The 20,326-nt window shown below is 37.6% G+C and overlaps 1 protein-coding gene across 3 annotated transcripts in view; it reads right to left on the bottom strand.

Moving 5' to 3' along the window:
- Positions 1-3,155: 3,155 nt before the first annotated feature.
- The window catches only part of PPP2R2A (protein phosphatase 2 regulatory subunit Balpha), an 84,791-nt gene continuing 67,620 nt past the window's right edge, over positions 3,156-20,326 (bottom strand). For all 3 annotated transcript variants that reach the window (XM_049631615.1, XM_049631614.1, XM_049631616.1), the window contains exons 5-10: positions 13,808-13,920; positions 12,985-13,162; positions 11,187-11,351; positions 10,095-10,264; positions 7,393-7,484; positions 3,156-4,156 (exon numbers count right to left, since the gene is read on the bottom strand). In XM_049631615.1, the coding sequence (XP_049487572.1) occupies positions 3,877-4,156; positions 7,393-7,484; positions 10,095-10,264; positions 11,187-11,351; positions 12,985-13,162; positions 13,808-13,920 (998 nt within the window). In that variant the 3' untranslated portion in view covers positions 3,156-3,876. The remainder of the gene's footprint in view (positions 4,157-7,392; positions 7,485-10,094; positions 10,265-11,186; positions 11,352-12,984; positions 13,163-13,807; positions 13,921-20,326) is intronic.

Below are 20,326 nucleotides of genomic sequence, written 5' to 3'. Positions count from 1 at the left end.
CATGTTGAATACTGGTTTTATTTGGACATAAGTATACCTTGGGCTTCCCCTTTATTTGGTTCCCAATTTAGTGTTTGATAATTAAGCTCTTACAGTATAGGAATAGAATTCTCCTGTTAATGCATTCTTAAAAATACCTGGTAAACGCTGTTCAGGACTTAACCATTGCCCCCTAGTGGGAAAGCCCTCAAATAACTTGTTGCTATTCACATACCACTGAGCAGAAGCATAGAACTTTAAAAGAAACAAGTTTAGTTCTTTGCTAAATTTCTCCTTTTGAAGGCATCTTTGTAGTGCCTTCAGTTTGACAGTTACTGTGCCAAAGAGGAAGTTTTGGTGGGCGTGTCTTAATTCTTACATAGAGATAGATTAAAAAGTCTGATACCACTATGCAATAAAATGGCAAGGCGACAAAACTAAAGTTATCACCCGCTTAAAAAATTACCTTCGGCATTTGAGAACACCCCCAAGGCTTTGTAAGCTCACCAAGCATTTGATAATACTAAACAGTGAGTGAGGATGTTTTGACCTCATATGCAGTTCTACAAAATGAAGCAGGGTCAGGTTCTAAGGTTTGGGGAAAAGGTGTGTGAAAAACTTTTAGTCACGGACACACACACACACACACACACCACACCTTATCAACCAACTGAATAAATAAGACCCAAAAATAGTAATGTTCTCAAATGCTAAAGTAAGTTGACTTGATTCTTGATTACCTAGCATTCACCTTTTCTCTTTTCTAGGCTTGGTTTTGTTCTTCCAGAAGTGTAGATTATCGCCACTTGAAGTGTGATTAAAAAAAAAAAATGCTGAAGCAGTGTTCTCCAAGAAGGTAATGATTTGTATTTCACTAAAAACACTGATCAGTAGTGTTTAGGTTTCACATATAAATTTTCCAAGACCAAAAAGATATTACTTGAAATAATTACACACTGCAAGAACCTGTTCTCATACTTCTCATTTTCTTTAGGAATATCTGTAGCCAGAATCCTCACATTTAAGGTTTATAAAGATCCTCACTAAAAAAAAAAAACCCCCCCCCCCCCAAAAAAAACAAAAAGAAAAAAAAAACCCGAACAAACAAAAAAACAAAACTTCAATTTGAAATGAGAAAAAAGTGCATGGATGTCTTTTTGGTTTTTTAAATAGGCTCCATGCCCCGCGTGGAACCCAACGCGGGGCTTGAACGCACCCCGCTGAGATCAAGACTTGAGCCGAGATCAAGAGTTGAATGCTTCATCGACTGAGCCACCCAGGTGCCCGGCATGGAGTCATTTATTCCAAAGGACTAAGGGCTTCACAGAAGACAGTTTAATGTCCAGTAGTTAGTTGTTACATGAACAGCTGTTCACCTAAATACAGAGATTTATAAGATGACTACTGCCCAGCCACTAAAGAGATCAAAGGAGATTAACAGAATGCAAGTTCCTTTTCCTACTGTAATTTTAAAAACAGGTTAAGACAGATGGGATAGAATATGAATGTTTGTAGGTGTCAATAGAATACAAGCAACTTGACAAGACTAAGTTTATTCTAAGCAAAATTTTTATTAATAAAAAGATTAACCATGACCATATGAGATGAGTGGCTGGGCTTCTAATTTGCTACATCAAATAAGTAGAAATGGATACTTGAGAATATCATTACAATTTGTAAGAGCATTCCTTTATGGAGGCATTTTAACTGTAGTCATGTTTCTCTTAAACATAAAAAACTAACCCTTAGTGTCATGAGTGAGAATCATTATAGCTATTGCTGAATCCAAAGAGAATTTCCAAGAGCTGTTTGGTGGTATTAATCTCAAGATCTACACCCAAACTTTAGGGAAACGATCTTCCACGTAGATCTGGAAAGCTGCCTGATCAGAGACGAGCATCAGTGTTTGATACTGTGGCAGGAGAACATCCCACTCCGAGTCAAGTGTGAAGAATAAATAACAAATTAGGAATGCACCCAAGATCCCCAAATAAGTTAGTAAAAGTGCCATTACTTGAAGAATTTCCAGACATAGAACGTGTTTAAATACAAATTCCAATTTGTTAAGTCCAAAAGATACAGTAATTTTATTACATAAAATTTCTCCTGTGTGCTAAAAATGTTGACTTACAAGACATAATATTCGTATAAGTATAGAGGGAATTACGGTCGAATTGCTTCATCATCTTTCATTGATGAGAATAGAACCATAGGTAGTGGACATATATATATATATATATATATATATACACACACACGAAGCACTCAGAGTCCTCTAAAATTCTAGGTTGTCTATTACTGCTCATCCAAAACATCCTAACCATTCTCTAATAATATACATGCCTACTCAATTTATAGTTTTAAAAATAAAGTCCATTTTCTTCTCCATTAAAGCTTCTGCAAGACTGACAAAGGTACATTCTACCCATTAAAAAATAGGAGTACTCTTCATCTTTGGAAAAGGTATCACCACTTAAGGAAAATGTAATCATTTACAGATTACTAAATTTTTATTTGAGGCAGCTGTTGGGAGTCCATCAAGCACTTTCTGAACACTGAACCTTTAAAGTTTGTCTTTAATATTAATACTTTGGAAAACCAAAAATAGAGGAAAACATATCTATGGCAAAGTACATTTCATTCAGATCTGATAGCAGTAAAATACAAAAAAAATATTTAGTGCAGTGTCAATTTTATCTATGTAAATCACTGGAGGATAGTTTTATGTCATGTCTTATGAGTGAATGACAAAAAAAGTTTTAACCTGTTAAGAAAGTTTTTTAAACCTTTAACTTTAGTAAGGCAAAAATGAAATTAAGCACTGTAAAAAGTCTTTAAAAATGAAGTTCTACAAATTTGGTTCCCATTTACAACAATTTCATTAACAGATGAGTTAAGTGTAGATACAATGTATCCAATACTTATAACCACAGTAAAAAAAAAATCTCTAATAGCAATTTATAGATTGTGAAATCGTTAGTAATACCAATATATATTCAAAACATGTTCATACAGAACCAAGACCCCTTCTTCTCCATGTAAAAGAACACTTGTTAAAAATAGTTAACAAAAATACCGATTAAACAATGGAAACTCATTTCATTTCACTGCGCCCAAAAGTATGACACAAAATATTGGCTTAGAGAGGTAGATTAAAAAAGAAAAAGAAAACCAGATTCTCCATTCTTTGTCACTTTTATTCAGTAGTAGTATTTTTTTTTCCTTATTTTCGGTGCCAGACACGGCAAGGAGTGATTACAGCCAACTGTTATTTAAAACATTTGTTCGCAACATATACCCCCTTTACCACTGACCCCAAACTGACTCATTTTGTGTGCTTTCGTTCTTTCTTTTTTTAATATACCACCACCAAGACTGGGTGGAGGGGCAGGGGTGAGAGAGACGGAGGGGAAGAGTCCAGGAGGCCAGAAGAGGAGGAATGCTACAAGCCACAGTAAGAATGAGCTGTGTTTAATTTAAAAAAGGGGGAGGGGTGTACCCCACAAATGATACAGTAATGAGGATACACAATTAAATCCCATAAGCATGACTGAAGGCTTTCACTGTGTTTGACGTCATCACAATGGAAGGCATAAAAAGTGGAGGAAATCAATGTTGACACAGTCCAATCTAGTCCATTAGGCAAGATGGTGCAAGAAGTCATTTAAATTAAAAGTGCCCTACCCTTACCTACATGGCTAGCAGACATGGAGAACACCACGGTGAGAATCCACAGAGATTTCTCCATGTAGCTATAAAAGATGTGTTGTCGAATGGCACACTGTCAAACACTGGAAAGGGGCGCCACAATGGACCTCTCTCGTTTTTAGGTACGAATGCTAGATTCAACTATCTCAACTAAGCAGGAAGTGGGCTCTTCGGCTGGGAATGCCAACCCTAATTCACTTTGTCTTGAAATATATACAGATTGTTTGTAGTAGCTACAGCAATGATATTTTCCTTGGGGTGCCAGGCCGTATGAAGTATTTTCTTGTTGAAGTCTAGGCTGTCAACGCTTATTTCGTCTTTCTTTCGCTTGCCACTTGCACAGACTTTGCGTGGCTTCAGAACTGTGCGAGGTTTATTGTTTTCCCGCGACGCTTCTAGGGTTATGTCTCGCTTCGTGTTCCTGTCAAACATTCTGAAGAAGTTATTGTAAGATCCGGTCATGACAACACTGCAAAAGCAAACAAGTGTGCAGTCAAATAAGTGAAAAGAGTTCATTTTCAGTACAATGGTTCAGGGATGAAACCCAGTCCAGTGTGCTCCACAGGAAATAGCGACTTCGAGCACATTTGGATTTAGAAGAGGGCTGCTGACACCAGCCCCGAGACCATCCAAACAAACTGGTCCTAGTCTGGGGCTAGGGCTAGGGAGCTTGGTTTTCTGTCAACGACTCCTTTTCATGACTACCCAAACCATCACCAACGCGGGAAGCATTCTCAAGGGCAGCTTCTGATTACTAGTAGTGACGTCACCTTTGTCGAACATTTTTGTCACTACAGGCTGTTACGTGACTGACCAAACCTGTAGCTTTCTGAAGTACCAACCGTGGGACCACAGGTTCTGAAACCCCCAAATTGCACGGTATAAAACTGCTCATAAGAAACCAACGCTTTGCTTTGTTTTGTGATTTAAATGATAAACTAGAGAACTTGTTCCCAGGATGCTGTCTGGCTGGGATCATCCTAGCTTATGAATGGTTTAAGAAATCCGCTTCTGAGAATACTGAGTAGCATATGAAGTTTTTACGAACAGAAAGTCGTTTTACCTATAACATTAAATACATCTGAAGCACTTTTTTTGACAAATATTTTTAATAGTAACCGTTTAAAGGACTGCCAAATTTTAATCCTACCCAGGGTAGCTCTTTGTCAGTTTCACCTTCTATCCATCACCGCTCAACACTTACTAAGTTTTAAGTATCCCAGTAAGCAAAAAAACCTAAGTTTGAAACCGTTCATTTGGAAAGGGTCTGGTGCTATTATTACTTCCCCCATTCTTCCCACATGGTTTAAATTATTATTGTAAATAAGATCACAGGTTATCAAGGAACTGTTCACCACTTGAAAACAACTCTGAGTATTTGCACATATCGTACGTTACACAGTACTGTCAATTCCCCCAAAGGACACTTGACAACATTTTAATCAAACTTAAATAGGTGCATATACCTGAAGGTACTAAAACTGTATTTCTTTTAAAAGGATTTATGTAATTTAGACCGGCATCCTTGTATTATTTGAATCTGTGAGGTTTGAATGGATTAGGACACGTAGGTCTATTTAAAAGGTTTCGTTAGGCCAGCATTTCTGTGGTATACCTGCCAAAAATGTGTCACCTGAATCAAGTCCCGAGGAAACATTAGACAACACTCCAACTGAGAAACATCCTATAAAATCACTGGCCTGTTTTTCAAAAATGCCACAGTTGCAGAAGACAAGGAAAACACGAAGAACTACTGCTCCAAATTAAAGAAGACTAAGGAGATAGGACAACTAAATGTTACATATACCTTTGGATTGGCTATTTGATCAGATTTTTTCCCTCTGCTAGGAAGGACGTGACTGAGGAAGGCTGGGGGGGGGGGGTTAATTTTTTTGAAGTTTACTTTTGAGAGAGAGAGTGCAAGAGCGAGCAGGGGAGGGGCAGAGAGAGAGAGGGAGCCACAAAACTCAAAGCAGGCTCCAGGCTCTAAGCTGTCAGCACAGAGCCCGACGCAGGGCTCGAACCCAAGAACTGTGAGATCATGAGCTGCAGTCAGAGGCTCAGCTGACTGAACCACCCAGGCGCCCCGAGGCTGGGGAAATTTTAATGGGCTCTGTGGATCAGACAGGAGGACTGCACCAACGCGAGTTTCTCTGCTTTAGAGGACTGCCTTGCCATCATATGGGAGAAACTATTATGTTTTAGGAAATACTTATTAAATTTAAATACTCATTAGATTAAATTTAAGGGCAATGGGGCATGTTTGGAATTTACTCTCAATTGGTTCACAAATAAAGTATGTGCGTCTGTTTAAATGTTTTTTTTGTTTTTTTTGTTTTTTTTTTAGTTTATGTTTATTTATTTCTTTTGAGAGAGAGAGAGATCCCAAGCAGGCTCCGCACTGTCGGCACAGAGCCCGACGCGGCACTCGAACTCACAAACCGGGGGATTGTGAACGGAGCCGAAATTCAGCGTCAGACGCTCAACCAACTGAGCAACCCAGGAGCCCCTACCTGCACGTCTTTATAAGAGAGAGAGAAAAAGACCCAGCAAAAGAGAATGACCCAGCAAACAGTACCAGGAGAACCTGAGTAAGGGCTAAATAAGACGTGTCACCCTTACAAGTTTTCCGTGAGTTTGAAATCATTTCCAAAAAATTATTTTAAGGTTAAGGGAAATCAACAGTTTCAACCGTGTGAGGAAGAACTAACTAGTTGCAGCAGTGTGCCGTATTCTATTCTATCAGTGTCTTCTTTCTCTTCCTACTTGCTAATTTCTCCTTTCCTCTTTTCTTTTTTCAGAACTTCTCGATGCCTCGGGGTTAGTGCATTCAAAGGCAAAGCTTGCTTGTTCCTAGTCTAGGTGCACTCTGGTCAGCCTATTACTGGGTGTCATGTTAGAATCAGATAAAAGTACTTTTAAAAGTCATGCCAAAGATAAATGATCTAAGTTCTATCATCCTCTTTAACACATAATACCACGAGACTCATCACCGATTACACTAAAAGTACCTCTAATTACCTTGAAGGCAAGTTTAGGTAATCCCCAAATTATGTTTTGTTGTACCATGTTCTGTTCTACTGAAACTAAAACCTGAAAGATTAAGACTTATTTATCCTTGGAAATAATGGTACACATGTTCATGACATGGTAAAAATGAAGCATACCATGGCAAAGTTGTGGATTATAAAAATCCTAATTACTCATGGTAATATGGTTAAAATTACAGATGATAATTACCACTTCCATGAGATATTAATGTAGTGTCTGGAAAAACTGGTGTGTAGCATTCCAAACGAAATATTCACTGACTAAATATTTCTAAAAACAGTTTCATAACTGATGAACAAACAAACTGAAATTTCACCATTTTAACTACTGGCATGTCAAAAATGTCATTGATCTGGTTCACAAAGGGAAATATTTAAAGACATTTAAGTCAAAATTTAAGATCCTGAGACTTCTTTGTGCATTTTCATATTTATTAGTGAAACAGGTTTAATTTTTTTCTGCTGTTATTGCTATAAGGTTACTGAATTTATTTCAAGGAAACTGAAAGAAAATGAAGTCAGGATTTATAATTTGTGTCAATCTAAAAGAAGTTGTATTTTTAGTGAACGTGGCAACCATAGAAGCGAAATAGCAAATTTCTTTCCTCTAATGAAATGCACAATTGAATGAGAAGTTCAAATTAAAATAAATTACCTGTCAGATCCGTTCCAACAACATTCAAATTTGTCAAATATGCAGTCATTTTCATACAGTGAACAAAGTTTACTTCTGAGGTATTCATGAACCTGAGTTTTAAGTACAAATGCATTATTACAGATATATTTATTTACATCTTAATATCTGCTGATTGATATTAGGAAAACAATTTAACTAAATCCTTACTTGTTTTTTTAAAAAAGAAATATACAGAGATACATACACACTTTATTTAATCTTATTAAAATTCAATTCTCTTGGTAACAATAAAGGCAATAATTTTATTCTTTTATAAACAAATGAGCCCCTTTCCAAGAACACACATTTTCCCATTGTAGGACAGAGAAAAATACCCTTTGGGGCATGGCAAATGAACACTTTATAGGCCTGACTAATTATTCAGGCTAGAGAACATTTGAAAATGGTACAGATAAGAGAATGATAATTAAAGACTATTATTATTATATCTGTAGTTGAATATGTTAACACTTGGTTTTCAATCCATAAATTACATAATTATTATGTTTTACTTCCTTTTTAAATAACTACTTCCTGGGCATAAATAACTGAAGCCCTATATTATCATTACATACCCATACTATGCGCAGCATGACCATGCGCCCCTGGTTTGGTGATAAATTACAACTGACCCTTGAACACCATGAGGATTAGGGGTGCTAAACCCACTGCAGTCAAAATCCATATAGAACTTTTGACTCCCCCAAATTTAACTACTAATAGCCTACTCTTGGCTGGGGAAGCCTTACTGATAATATAAAGTTAACATGTATTTTTTTTAATGTTATATGTAATATGTATTATACAGTGTATTCTTATAATAAAGTAGGCTAGAGAAAAGAAAATGTTATTAAGAAAATCATAAGGAAGAGAAAATACATTTATGGCACTATACTGTTTTTATAGAAAAACAGTCCACGTGTAAGCGGACCCACGGAGTTCAAACCATGTTGTTCAAGGATCAACTTCATATAGTTACTCGTGCATCACTAAAAAAATTGGTTATTACTTGATATTCCTTATGGAGTATCAAAAACTAATGAAGAGGTACTGGTTTTCTGAAGTATAATTCTGTATTTTACTCACTAGTATCTCACAAGGGTTAGATAAGCCAGAAAAATCATTAAATCTGGTATTTAAAAAGTATTCTGAGAAATGATGCATTTTTCTCAATATCAACACTGTTAAATTACAAAGGACATTCCAAAGCTTTTGTTGTGACCAGAGGGAGGGAAAAAGGGGTCTCTATCTTACTGACTACTTAGAGAGCCTTATAAAATAAATAATGACAGAAAAGAGCAGGTACCTTCTAAATGCTCAGAATTCTCTATTCTTTACGAAACAACCTTAAGTCATTTTAAGTGTCCATTTCAATTAAGTATAGTGGAATGGTTCAGCCATGTCTATGTGACATTAAGCACAAATTTGTTAACACAGAAGAACTGTAACTCATGTAGAGTTAGAAGGCAAAAAATTAGTAAGCTCAAAATACCCTTTAGTCACACAGCTCAGAAAGAGGATTATATAAATTCAGTTAAGAGTTGAATCTGCATACATTACATTTGAGTATAATGTGACTCTACTCTGAATCACTAATTCAGCATAAGCAGAAAACCTGCAAATCTGGTAAAAAGAGGTAAATCCTAACAATCCAACAAAGTTTTAGAATGCACATATAAGGGTTTCTCACCAAACAATTTTAAGTGTATGAAGTTAAGGTTCAAATCAATTACTCTCAATGGCAATGGGGTGGTGGTGGTGAGGAACCCCAGGAAATAGATTACAATCTTGCAGGTCACACAAATGTAACGTGAAAACAAAGCAGTATATATTTGCTTTTGTTTCAACACAGCATTTATTTAAAAATTTCAAATACCATTAAGAAGAGTCTTAAGTAGTTTACGTTTGTCAAAGAGGATTAAAAAGTTAGAGAAACGTTGTTCTAATTTTATGGAGGACATATAACATAAGGTACCGTTTATAAGTTCTCTATTCATACGACAGTGTTAAGTGTTTTCTACACTGTAGCCTAGGGCTTCACCCCAGGTTTCTGCTTGCCCTCCACCCTGTTCCCAGCTGTGCACACCTTCATTCTCTTCTCTAGAAGAGATAGGGGATCAATGGTAGTGGCTGGCTGACGAGAAGAGAATCCAGACCTAACATCCTACAACAGATAGGCAACACCTAGAGCCGTCTGCTGGGCTTTCAAGCCCTTCTCCTTTAGCTTAAGACAACATTTATCAGCCAAAAGGCAGAACGCCGGTCCACCTGACTGGGCACGCCCGAGTTCAGCTTCAGTTTTAAACTACTACTGTGCACACTCCAACCAGGACATCTCCAGTAGGACTGGCCATTCTCCCCAATCCTCTTCCCCACCTAGACATTAATAGAGAGCTTGCTCTCCCCTCCTCACTGTAAATGTAGACAGGGGTGGGGAAGAAGAGTTGTTACTACTGAACCAAACTGGTAGCAAAATCACACTTTAACTGAATAGACAACACAACCTACAAAAGTATACATAAAATTAACATTAGGCGAAGCAACATACTCAATGGATGTCTGAAGGAAAAAGCCTATGGGCTGACCATGCTGTACTGGGATTAACATGTAGTACAAAATCCACTATAAAGACTTAGAAGTAAACAAGGTATATGCTCATTGAAAGAAAAAACTGCAAATACCTGGTATGTTTCCACAGGCCTGTTTTCCATATTTAAGTCCCAAATTTTGACTGACAAATAGTCTCTAGTCATCATATATCGACCACTATGGCTGAATTTTACATCAGAAATAGAGGAGATGATTTCAGAAAAAAAAGACCTGTTACTGGGATCTTCAGGTTCTTCAAACACTAAAAACAAGCAAAAAAGGGCAAATTGTATAATATTCTGGCTCGGACAAAGCACTTGCTGAGACAACCATTCACAAACTTCCTACAAGTGAGTCAGAGATGACAGACTAGTATATAGAACTGAAAAACCTCTCTGGCTACACGAACATAACCTCCCTGGAGGTTTCTTAGGAGTGATTTAGTGCCGACGTCGAAGACGCCCAAGTACATAGCGCACACCCAGAGCCCTACGGCTGGTTTAAGGGAGCTAAGCTCCCCCCAGGGCTTCGGGCTTCAGAGTGCACCAGGTCTGCGGGTTCCGCATCCTCCACGACTGCCTGTACTGCCACCGCAAGGAAACACACCGTCCAAATTCATTCCAGAGTCTACTGTTTTAGTGGCCAGGTGAAACCGTTTTGATAACAGGCACGTACCAAATGAATTTCACGTCTACAGTAACATGAAGACAATAATAATGTAAACCCTTAATTTTTTAACCTGGCGCTTTTTCATTTTTTTTGAAACCAAGGAAAGCTCTTCTCAGAAAGGTCTTCTGAGAAAACTCAAAATAGAAAGTGACAAAGGGAGGGCAGGGGGAAAAGAGAGAAGGGAGGGGGGGAAGGGAAGGAGAAAAAAAACCCGATTACACTTGAATACAGAGTTGGAGAGCCTAACCCCAGGTTCCCAAAAAATCATATTCCATTTAAAAATATATCCACTGGGACATCGACAGACATGCTCCCAGGAGGGCCTTCATGTTGTTCCAGTGGAGTAAGCTCCAGAGCCTCGTGTAGAGTCAGGCAGCTTGGCAAAGGGCGCGGGAGACCCTGGGCACACAGATTCCCAGACTTATAAACCTACGTAAATGCAGTCACCACATCTGACACTAGTTTCAAAAAACCAGAAAATGTTATCATTTGAAAAAAAGACACAGTAAACTTACGTTTAGAATGCCTATCACAGAGGGCAGAGGCCCTCATGTCACATAACCGAATAGTTCCTTTACTGCTGCTGTATACAAACGTGTTGCAGCTGTTCGGATGGAATTCTGCTGCTGTGATCACCTCTGTTAGCTCTTCCATATTGGCAGGCTTGATATCCACAATATCTGAATAGCATTTTATTAAGGAATTTCCACTTAGAAAAAAGAGCAAATATAATCTTGCAGTTCTCAAATCTAAAATTCATTCATAAACTTAATTAAGCACAAGTATTAATCCTGAATTGCATTCTACTCCTTAAAGGAGTATAAATCCCAGAGGGATTCTAACGCTTGGGGAAAAATCTTCGAAGAAACCATGGGTGAATTCTATATCCTGTTAGAATGTAGCAGGGCCTTTTTTTCCTGAGTGTGACACAAATCCCAGAAGCCACAAGGAACCGATTGATAAGTTATCTTCCTAAATATTGACAGGAGTTAGTGTACATTCCAAACAAAAGTAAAAAACTTCAAGGGGAACCTACTGCACCACAAAAATGGAGCTGATGTACCTAACGTAAAAACTAGAAAAGAACAAAAAGAAACATAAATGGTTGATAAACAGGACTTTTCACTAACGAGACTGTTAAAGGGACCAGACTGGAGGAAAAAGGCTCTTTTATACAATATGGGTAGAGTATAAATTCCAATAAGGTGTTAATTTTTCAAATGAGGTCTATTTAAAAATACATACAATGACACTCGCGGTAATAACTGCTAACATTTACAAAACCTTAAAAAATAAAAGGAAGACAAACTTAAATATATTTATATACAACCCTAGATTTGTATGCACATAGTATGCGGTGTATGCCAGGTATGTATAGTATCATACACTTGTACAGAAAAATCTCAGAAGGATAATATGAACAATGAGAATGGCGTTGGGAAAGGTATTTCTATTGACTTTATACCACTATTGCATCATGACTTGTATGAATTTTTTTCCAACTCTAGTGAGCATATTTTTATAATTACATTTTTAAAGAATATTACTCCACAAATTTGTTTTTTACAAAAAACTCAACTATTAAAAACATTAATTTTCACAGGGACTGCAGCAGTATTTAATATACACAGTATTATATAGCAAAGCACTTAGCGCTAATTACTGAACTTACTATACGTAATAGTACTTAAAATTCTAAGAATCCTATTTAAAATTTTTTTAATATTTATTTTTGAGAGAAAGAGAGAGACAGAGTGTGAGTGGGGGAGGGGCAGAGAGAGAGGGAGACACAGAATCCGAAGCAGGCTCCAGGCTCTGAGCTGTCAGCACAGAGTCCGACGCAGGGCTTGAACTCTCGAACTGCGAGATCATGACCGGAGCTGTTAACTGACTGAGCCACCCAGGCGCCCCCAACAATGCTATTTTTATATCAATACATTATGCCCTTTATCAAAGAACTTCCCCCAGTGTTTAATCACTTAAGCACAAAGAAGAAATGCTATAGGGACGCCTGGGTGGCTCAGTTGGTTGAGTGACCAACTCTTGACTTCGGCTCAGGTCATGATTTCACAGTTCATGAGTTTAAGCCCCATGTCAGGCTCTGTGCTGACAGTGCGGAGCCTGCTTAGGATTCTCTCCTCCTGTATCTCTCTCAAAATAACTAAATAAACTTAAAAAAAAAAAAAAAGTGGTATAGTAAGAAGCTCCTATAAGCAGAAAAAATAAAAATACATAGAGGAGAGATGAATAAATAACTAGTGGGCACAACATGCCTTCTTTACCGAACACCAAAAAAAGAAACCAAATGGATACTAAAACTCCTGTCTGTAATCTCCAGATGCCAAAGATTAATCCGTAAATCATCTGCAGATAAATAGGTTTCATAATCACTATTAATAGAAATTGAGTTGATGTGATATGTATGAGCATTGGCAAATATTCTTCGTGGGCTGGCCTCAACCATTAGATCCATGGGCCTAAAGACTGGCACCTGTCAATACATGAAAAACAGTCATTACAAAATGCTCATTTATTTACAATGGCACTTAAGGTTCAGTTCTTTACTCCAGTTTTTGAGGGAACACTACAAATAGCACACAGATTTAGTTTTATACAGCAACTGATATTGATCCTTAAAGTGTTGAAATGAGAAGAAAAATAATTTGGTCAATTTATCTTCTTTTACACTATTAGAATTTGATGTGCGTTCTAGTTCCAATCTTTTGCTTGAGATTTACAAAGCTAAACATTTTCCCAGTTTGAAATGGCTAAAAAGGAAATTGGCCCAGAGCACCTAATTCTTGGTATTTTTCAGCAGAAACCAGAATATCTGGTCCATTTCTGCTTTTTTGACCTCCAAAGAAAATTAATCTTGAAACTTAAGGTTGTGTTAGCTAACAGAGACTACAAAACAGTCTTGCATTAGGTCTTGGGTCAGCCCCTGACACAGAGAGACCTCTATGTGGGACATGGTTGTTCAAAATGGGAGTTTTTAATGTCCTACCTGGTTACAGAATTATTGGGAGGGGGCAGATTACAGTTAATCCTATTCAAGTTCTGCTCAGGATCTAGCATATATAATATGAATACAGAACACTATTTGTCATACCATCATTTTTTCGTAAGTAGTACTTACTCGTAGTGTAGTGACTGTAGTAGGATCTCTATACCTTCCATCCTCCTCTTTCAAGTTATACCCTTCTGGTCTTTTGTCCCTTTCACTGATTTTCCATAATTTTATTGTTTTATCTGGAGAGAAAAATGAAAAAGTCCTCAAAAAAAGAGTAATACTAATGGAAGAAATATATATAGGTACATTAAAACATGCTATTTCGGGGCACCTGAGTGGCTCAGGTGGTTGAGTGTCTGAATCTTGGTTTCGGCTCAGGTCGGGCTCTGCACTGACAGCGTGGAGCCTGCGTGGGATTCTCTATTCCTCTTTCTCTGCCCCTCCGCCCACTCAGGCCCTTTCTCTCTCTCTCTCAAAATAAATAAATAAACATTAAAAACAAATTTCCTATTACCTGATGAATAAAAACACATATTCATAGAAATACAATACAGAAATCACAAATTTACGTTAATGGTACTCATAAAGTACCATTTGATATTAAAATCAAGTCACAGCCAGGTCCTTTATCTTTTAAAAATTATTAAAGCTATGGGGCGCCCGGGTGGCTCAGTCAGTTAAGCACCCAACTTCAGCTCAGGTCATGATCTCACAGTTCATGGGTTCAAGCCCGGCATCGGGCTCTGTGCTCACAGCTCAGAGCCTGGAGCCTGCTTTGGATTCTGTGTCTCCCTCTCTCTGCCCCTCCCCTATCCACACACACACACTCTCTCTCTCTCTCAAAATAAATAAACATTAAAAAAATACTTAAAAAAGTAATTAAAGCTAGAGGGGAAAAATTATACATATATGTATCTGTGCATGTAAACACATATATGTCTGTACATATATATACAAACACATACATATATATTTACTTAATATTTAATTTTTAATAGAGAACAGAGTTAAGAAAGATTTAGAATAAAAATGATAAAGGAATATCTATCTTCCTTTGTCCCATACTTCCTAGCAGATCTATCAAAGACTTCCCATGGGTGCCAGGGTGGCTCAGCCAGTTAAGCCCCTGACTCTTTTGATTTCCGCTCAGGAGCCTGCTTAGGATTCTCTCTCTCCCTCTGCCTCTCTCCTGTTCACGTGTGTGTGCGTGCACTCTCTCTCTCAAAAAAAAAAAAAAAAAAAAAGAGAAAAAGACTCCACAAATTCCTTCACAGACTGGATGCCTTTATTTATTTTTTTTAACGTTTACTTATTTTTGAGACAGAGAGACAGAGCATGAATGGGGGAGGGTCAGAGAGAGAGGGAGACACAGAATCTGAAACAGGCTCCAGGTTCTGAGCATTCAGCACAGAGCCCGACGCGGGGCTCGAACTCACAGACCGCGAGATCATGACCTGAGCCGAAGTCGGATGCTTAACTGACTGAGCCACCCAGGCGCCCCGGATGCCTTTGTTTAAATCTATCTTCTCCCTGCTGTACTAGGGATTTAAGTCAAGTTGTTAACAGGACTGGAAAAAACAAACAAACAAACAAAAAAAAAACACGACCAATTAAAACTATGTCCCCAAGTTCTTCAAGACAAAATTCCTAGGTTATCAAGAATATAGGAAATAGTTTTTAAATAAATGCTTATTTTAAGTTCAGAGTTACAGTAAAGTTGCAAAGGTAGCACAGAGTGTTTCCATTATACCCTTCACCCAGTTTCTTCTAATGTCAACAACTTATGCAACCATGGTATTTATGCAACATCCTATTTAACCATTTGTTACAATTAAGAAATTAACATTGTACATTACTATTAGCTTAAACTCCAGACTTTACTCAGATTTCACCAGGTTTTCTACTAACAGCCCTTTCTACTCCAGGATCCAAACAACACTGTATTTAGTTGTCAACTTTCCTTGGTCTCTCTGACTTTAACAGTTTCTCAGACTTTCCTGATTTTTCATCTTCCCGACCATTCTGAGAAGTAGTAGTGAGGTACTGTAGAATGTCCCTCAGCTGGGTACGTCTGTTTTCTTTTCTCATCAGACTGGGATCACTGGTTTTTAGGCAGGTACCAGAGGTGAAGTAAGATACACATGTATACATGATATCAACATGACTTTTCCACTGGTGATGTTAGCTTCACTCACTTGGCTAAGGCAGGATCTGCCAGGTTTCTCCACTGCAGTTACTCTTTGCCCCCTTGTCATACTCTATTCTTTGGCAATGAGTCTCTAAGTCTGGTCCACACTTAGAGAATCAAGTTACAGTTCCTGTAGGGAGGAGCATCCATCCATATATTTGAAATTCTCCTGTAAGAAGTATCCCCTCTCCCTGCTTATTTATTTGACCAATCATTTATTTAAATCATTATGGACTCAAGCAGGTTTATTTAATACTTCATGTTATAATCCTAAAACTGCATTCATATAAATGTGTCACATTCTTAATGGTCCTTTCATAAACAAATGGGTAAAACAACTTAAAAAAAATAGTGTATGGGGGCACTTTATAAAATTCTGTCACATACAGGCATAGCAGGGACTCTTCTAGCCTTACCACCTCTCTCTGCCTGGTAGGGAAGAGTGTGTCAGTTACCCCTGTGGATGCCCTTTGCGAAGATGAAGTGTAAACAGAAAAAAATCGCTAATTTTGCTAACTTGTAATCTAATATTTCATCTAAACCCTAGTAATGTTTAGAGTTATCTTGCAGTTAAAAGTTCTCTATGTGCTATGTGTAAAATATATATATACTGTATATAACATGTAATATATACTGTATATAAATCTTATGTAAAGATGTATATATTTTAGGATATTTTACTTGTCCCCAAATGCATGATATAAATAAGTCAAGCCTAAACTCTTCATTTTTTAAAATTTATTTATTTTTTTACGTTTATTTATTTTTGAGACAGAGAGAGACAGAGCATGAACGGGGAAGGGTCAGACAGAGAGGGAGACACAGAATCTGAAACAGGCTCCAGGCTCTGAGCTGCCAGCACGGAGCCCTATGCGGGGCTCGAACTCACGGACTGTGAGATCATGACCTGAGCCGAAGTTGGACGCCCAACCGACTGAGCCACCCAGGCGCCCCTAAACTCTTCATTTTATAAGAATGAAAAGCTTCCCCTCACCAATTCATAACTATCGTACGGCCTGTTCAAATTCACCATCCTTACTAAAGATATAAAGAAATCACAATATATGTATCAAATTTTTCAAATAAAATGTAATTAGTCTGTGGTTCCTAGTAGTGTTTTAGGAAGAAAATTATATTTTAAAAAATCATGAAAAACTGGGTAAACAGATTTTTAAAACATATTAAATTTCAACATTTTTTAAGTGATATAAATTTGTCACTTAAGAGGTTAAAAAAGTTTTTAATTAATTTAGAATAAAAATGATAAAGGACTATCTCCCTTCCTCCCATACTTCCCAGGAGATTTATCAAAGACTCCACATGGGTACCAGGGTGGCTCGGCCAGTTAAGCAACTCTCAATTTCCGCTCAGGAGCCTGCTTAAGGTTCTTTCTCTCCCTGTACAATTTGAGTGCAGTTCATGGGAACAAGGCAGGTCAGAAATAAAGTATTTTAGGAGCACCTGGGTGGCTCAGTTGGTTGAAATGTCCAACTCTTGATTTTGGTTCAGGTCATGATCTCGTGGGTCATGAGTTTAAGCCCTGCACTGGACTCTGTGTTAACAACGGGGAGCCTGCTTGGGATTCTCTCTTTCCCACTCTCTGCCCCTCTGCTGCTCACTCTCTCTTTCTCAAAATATAAACCTTTTTTAAAAAAGAAAAATAAATACTAAAAACATTTTTTTAAATGTTTTTATTTATTTTTGAAGGAGAGAGACAGAGCATGAGTGGGGGAGGAACAGAGAGAGAGGGAGACATAGAATTCGAAGCAGGCTCCAGGCTCTAAGCTGTCAGCACAGAGCCCGATGCAGGGCTCGAACTCACGAACTGTGAGATCATGACCTGAGCCAAAGTTGGACGTTTAACCGACTGAGCCACCCAGGCGCCCCAAGAAATAAATATTTTAAATATTTTTAAAAGCTTGTTCATTTTTGAGAGAGAAAGTATACACGCACCTGAGCAGAAATCACGAGTCATACGCTTAACTGACTAAACCACCCAGAAGCCCCAAGAAATGAAATACTTTAATAAGTATAACAATTAAAAAAAAAAAACAAAAACGAAATTCCTAAGCTCTACAGTAGTGACTTTTTTAGCTGCAGTTTTTGGCCTACTGGAGGTATGAAACAATAATCAAACTCCATAGAGCTGCATGCAAAATTATTCCTCAAAGAAATCTGTCTTTTCTAAAAGGTTAAGAACCACTGCTCTTTGGTGGTTCCCTACATTGTCAATACTAATTAGTAAAGGGTGTTCCAGAAATCCCCAAGTCCCAGTGCCCCTCTCACCATAAAAAGAGGGTTGGGAGAGGGAAGACCATGCTACCAAGTTTCCTTTGTGGGAATGCAGCTTTATTATTCAAAAGCTTCTTATTAACAAGCTGTTAAAACACTGTTATTTACTAGTGAACTCTGTACTACTCATATACTCAAGACTCATGACCAACAGGTTAGAGATGGACATTTCTGCAACATGGAAGAATCGAGGAGCATTCAGAGAAAGCGAAAGGAGATGAAAGAGAAAAAGAATAAAGTCACTTAAAGAAACATTAAAATGAACTCAAGTTATAAGGAGGGCATTACGAAGGGACTTAAGAAAGAACAATCTGGGGAACACTGGACAGTGTATGATGGGACCATGGCAAAGCAATGCAAAGATGAAAATAAGATTACTTTGGGTCAATCAAAGCTGCGATATTTAGTTCTATTCCCTACCATTCTCCCACAGTAGTTTCTCATCTTTTAGGAGAGTAAAGGCCCATTACAAGTGGAGGAGGAGGAGGTATCATTATGCTTAATCTCACACAGACAACAATACCAAATTATATAAAGTTATTACTCAGAGTTGAGATGTTGATGTTCTCCCATGAGTACTTTCTTTTAAAAAGAATAAAGCTTTTCAGATATAGTTTAAATTCTGCTCCTTCCATCCTTTTCCCATCCCACCACACCCAGACAGAGCAGTGCGTAAAATTCCCATACCTGTTTTATCCTTCCACAGTGAGCTCTACTTTTTAGTACAAAAAAATAATGCATCCCCAAATAACTATTAGTACTCTTTAATAATAACGACAAAAGATACCTACAATGCACTGTGCAGTGCCCTTGAAAATAATGACTTCAAAATTTACGCAGTAAACCTATTTGGGAGACACTTGATTCTACAGAAAAATACTACATAGAGTCATATACCTACAACCCAAACACTGGAATCCCCAGTGGTCTCCCCCTCCACTGAGCCTCTGTGAAGTTTTCTGTCTAGGAAGGCTCATCTGATTATACACTGCTTTGCTTATTTCAAATCACAGAGAGCGCATGGAAGACACATGTGGATATCAAGTGAGAACTGAAAGATATTTGAGATTTATTCCATAAATGAACTGAAATGGGATTTGCTTCTGAACAATACTGAGGAGGAGGAGAAGCAGAAGCACCTGAAAAAACAACTGGCTATGAACTGAGAACTGCTGAAGCTGGGTGATGGGTATGCAGGCTCCATTATTCTATTTTAACTTTTACTTTAAAAATCTCCCTTTATAAAAGAATAGTAATTTATCCCGCAAGAAGTGAACTGCCAAAATTATTAAGAACAACTATCCCAATATATGAGGTATGTATGCCCCAGCACACTTACTTGGGGCATTTACTTCCAAAAGTAGAAACCATATAAATGATATGATCAAGTATTATTTTGATGTGAAACAGCAGTATCTGAAGTGTTGTTGAAATAACTTAGTTTACATCTAAATTTAAAGTGAACCAAGATTAGAAGCCAACATACAACATGAATAAACACATTTCCTTCATCTATAGTGCCCTAAGTTATAAGCTTTAAATCATTTTTATTTCTATTTATTTTTCCTTTAATAAGGAGAAGAGAGGCAAATGCAGTTTATGTGAGAAGAGATGGGGTAGAGGGTTTCAACGTGCTGGTTGGGGAGAGCTTTGATGATCCGAAAAGTGGTCACCTAAGAAGCAGCAATGGTGTCAGCTAATGGCATCATTTTATGGAATGTATTTCTAAGAACTTGATACAGTGGGTGATAAAGCCTAAATTGGATGAAAGGGTCACTCAGTAATCTCCACCATGTCACCCCAGAAGTCTCTTGACTTTATCATCTGCAAATGGGAAAGGACAGTAAGGTCTAGGTACTAAAATCTAATTTCATTAATAGTGCCTTATACAGCCTCAAGAAAGTTTTAATTTAAATTTTTACAGACAATGGCTAACTAGAACCTGGATGTACCCCCCTCAATCACTCTTAACGATTCTCTTCAGACCCAAACCCCCATGGATAAACCAAGTCACAACAACTTATATAAAAAAAATTTAGAAGAACAAAAAGAGATATTCTTAAATTCTGGTAGTCATTACATGATTCTAATTCTTAGTTAATAACTTTTCTCGAGCAAACAAAATGGTGTAAGAAGAATCTTCTTCCATCCATGAGGCTTGCTGG

The sequence above is a fragment of the Panthera uncia genome, chromosome B1 (genome assembly GCF_023721935.1).
Source record: "Panthera uncia isolate 11264 chromosome B1, Puncia_PCG_1.0, whole genome shotgun sequence".
Lineage (NCBI taxonomy): Eukaryota > Metazoa > Chordata > Mammalia > Carnivora > Felidae > Panthera > Panthera uncia.
This window is presented reverse-complemented; position numbering and strand designations above follow the sequence as displayed.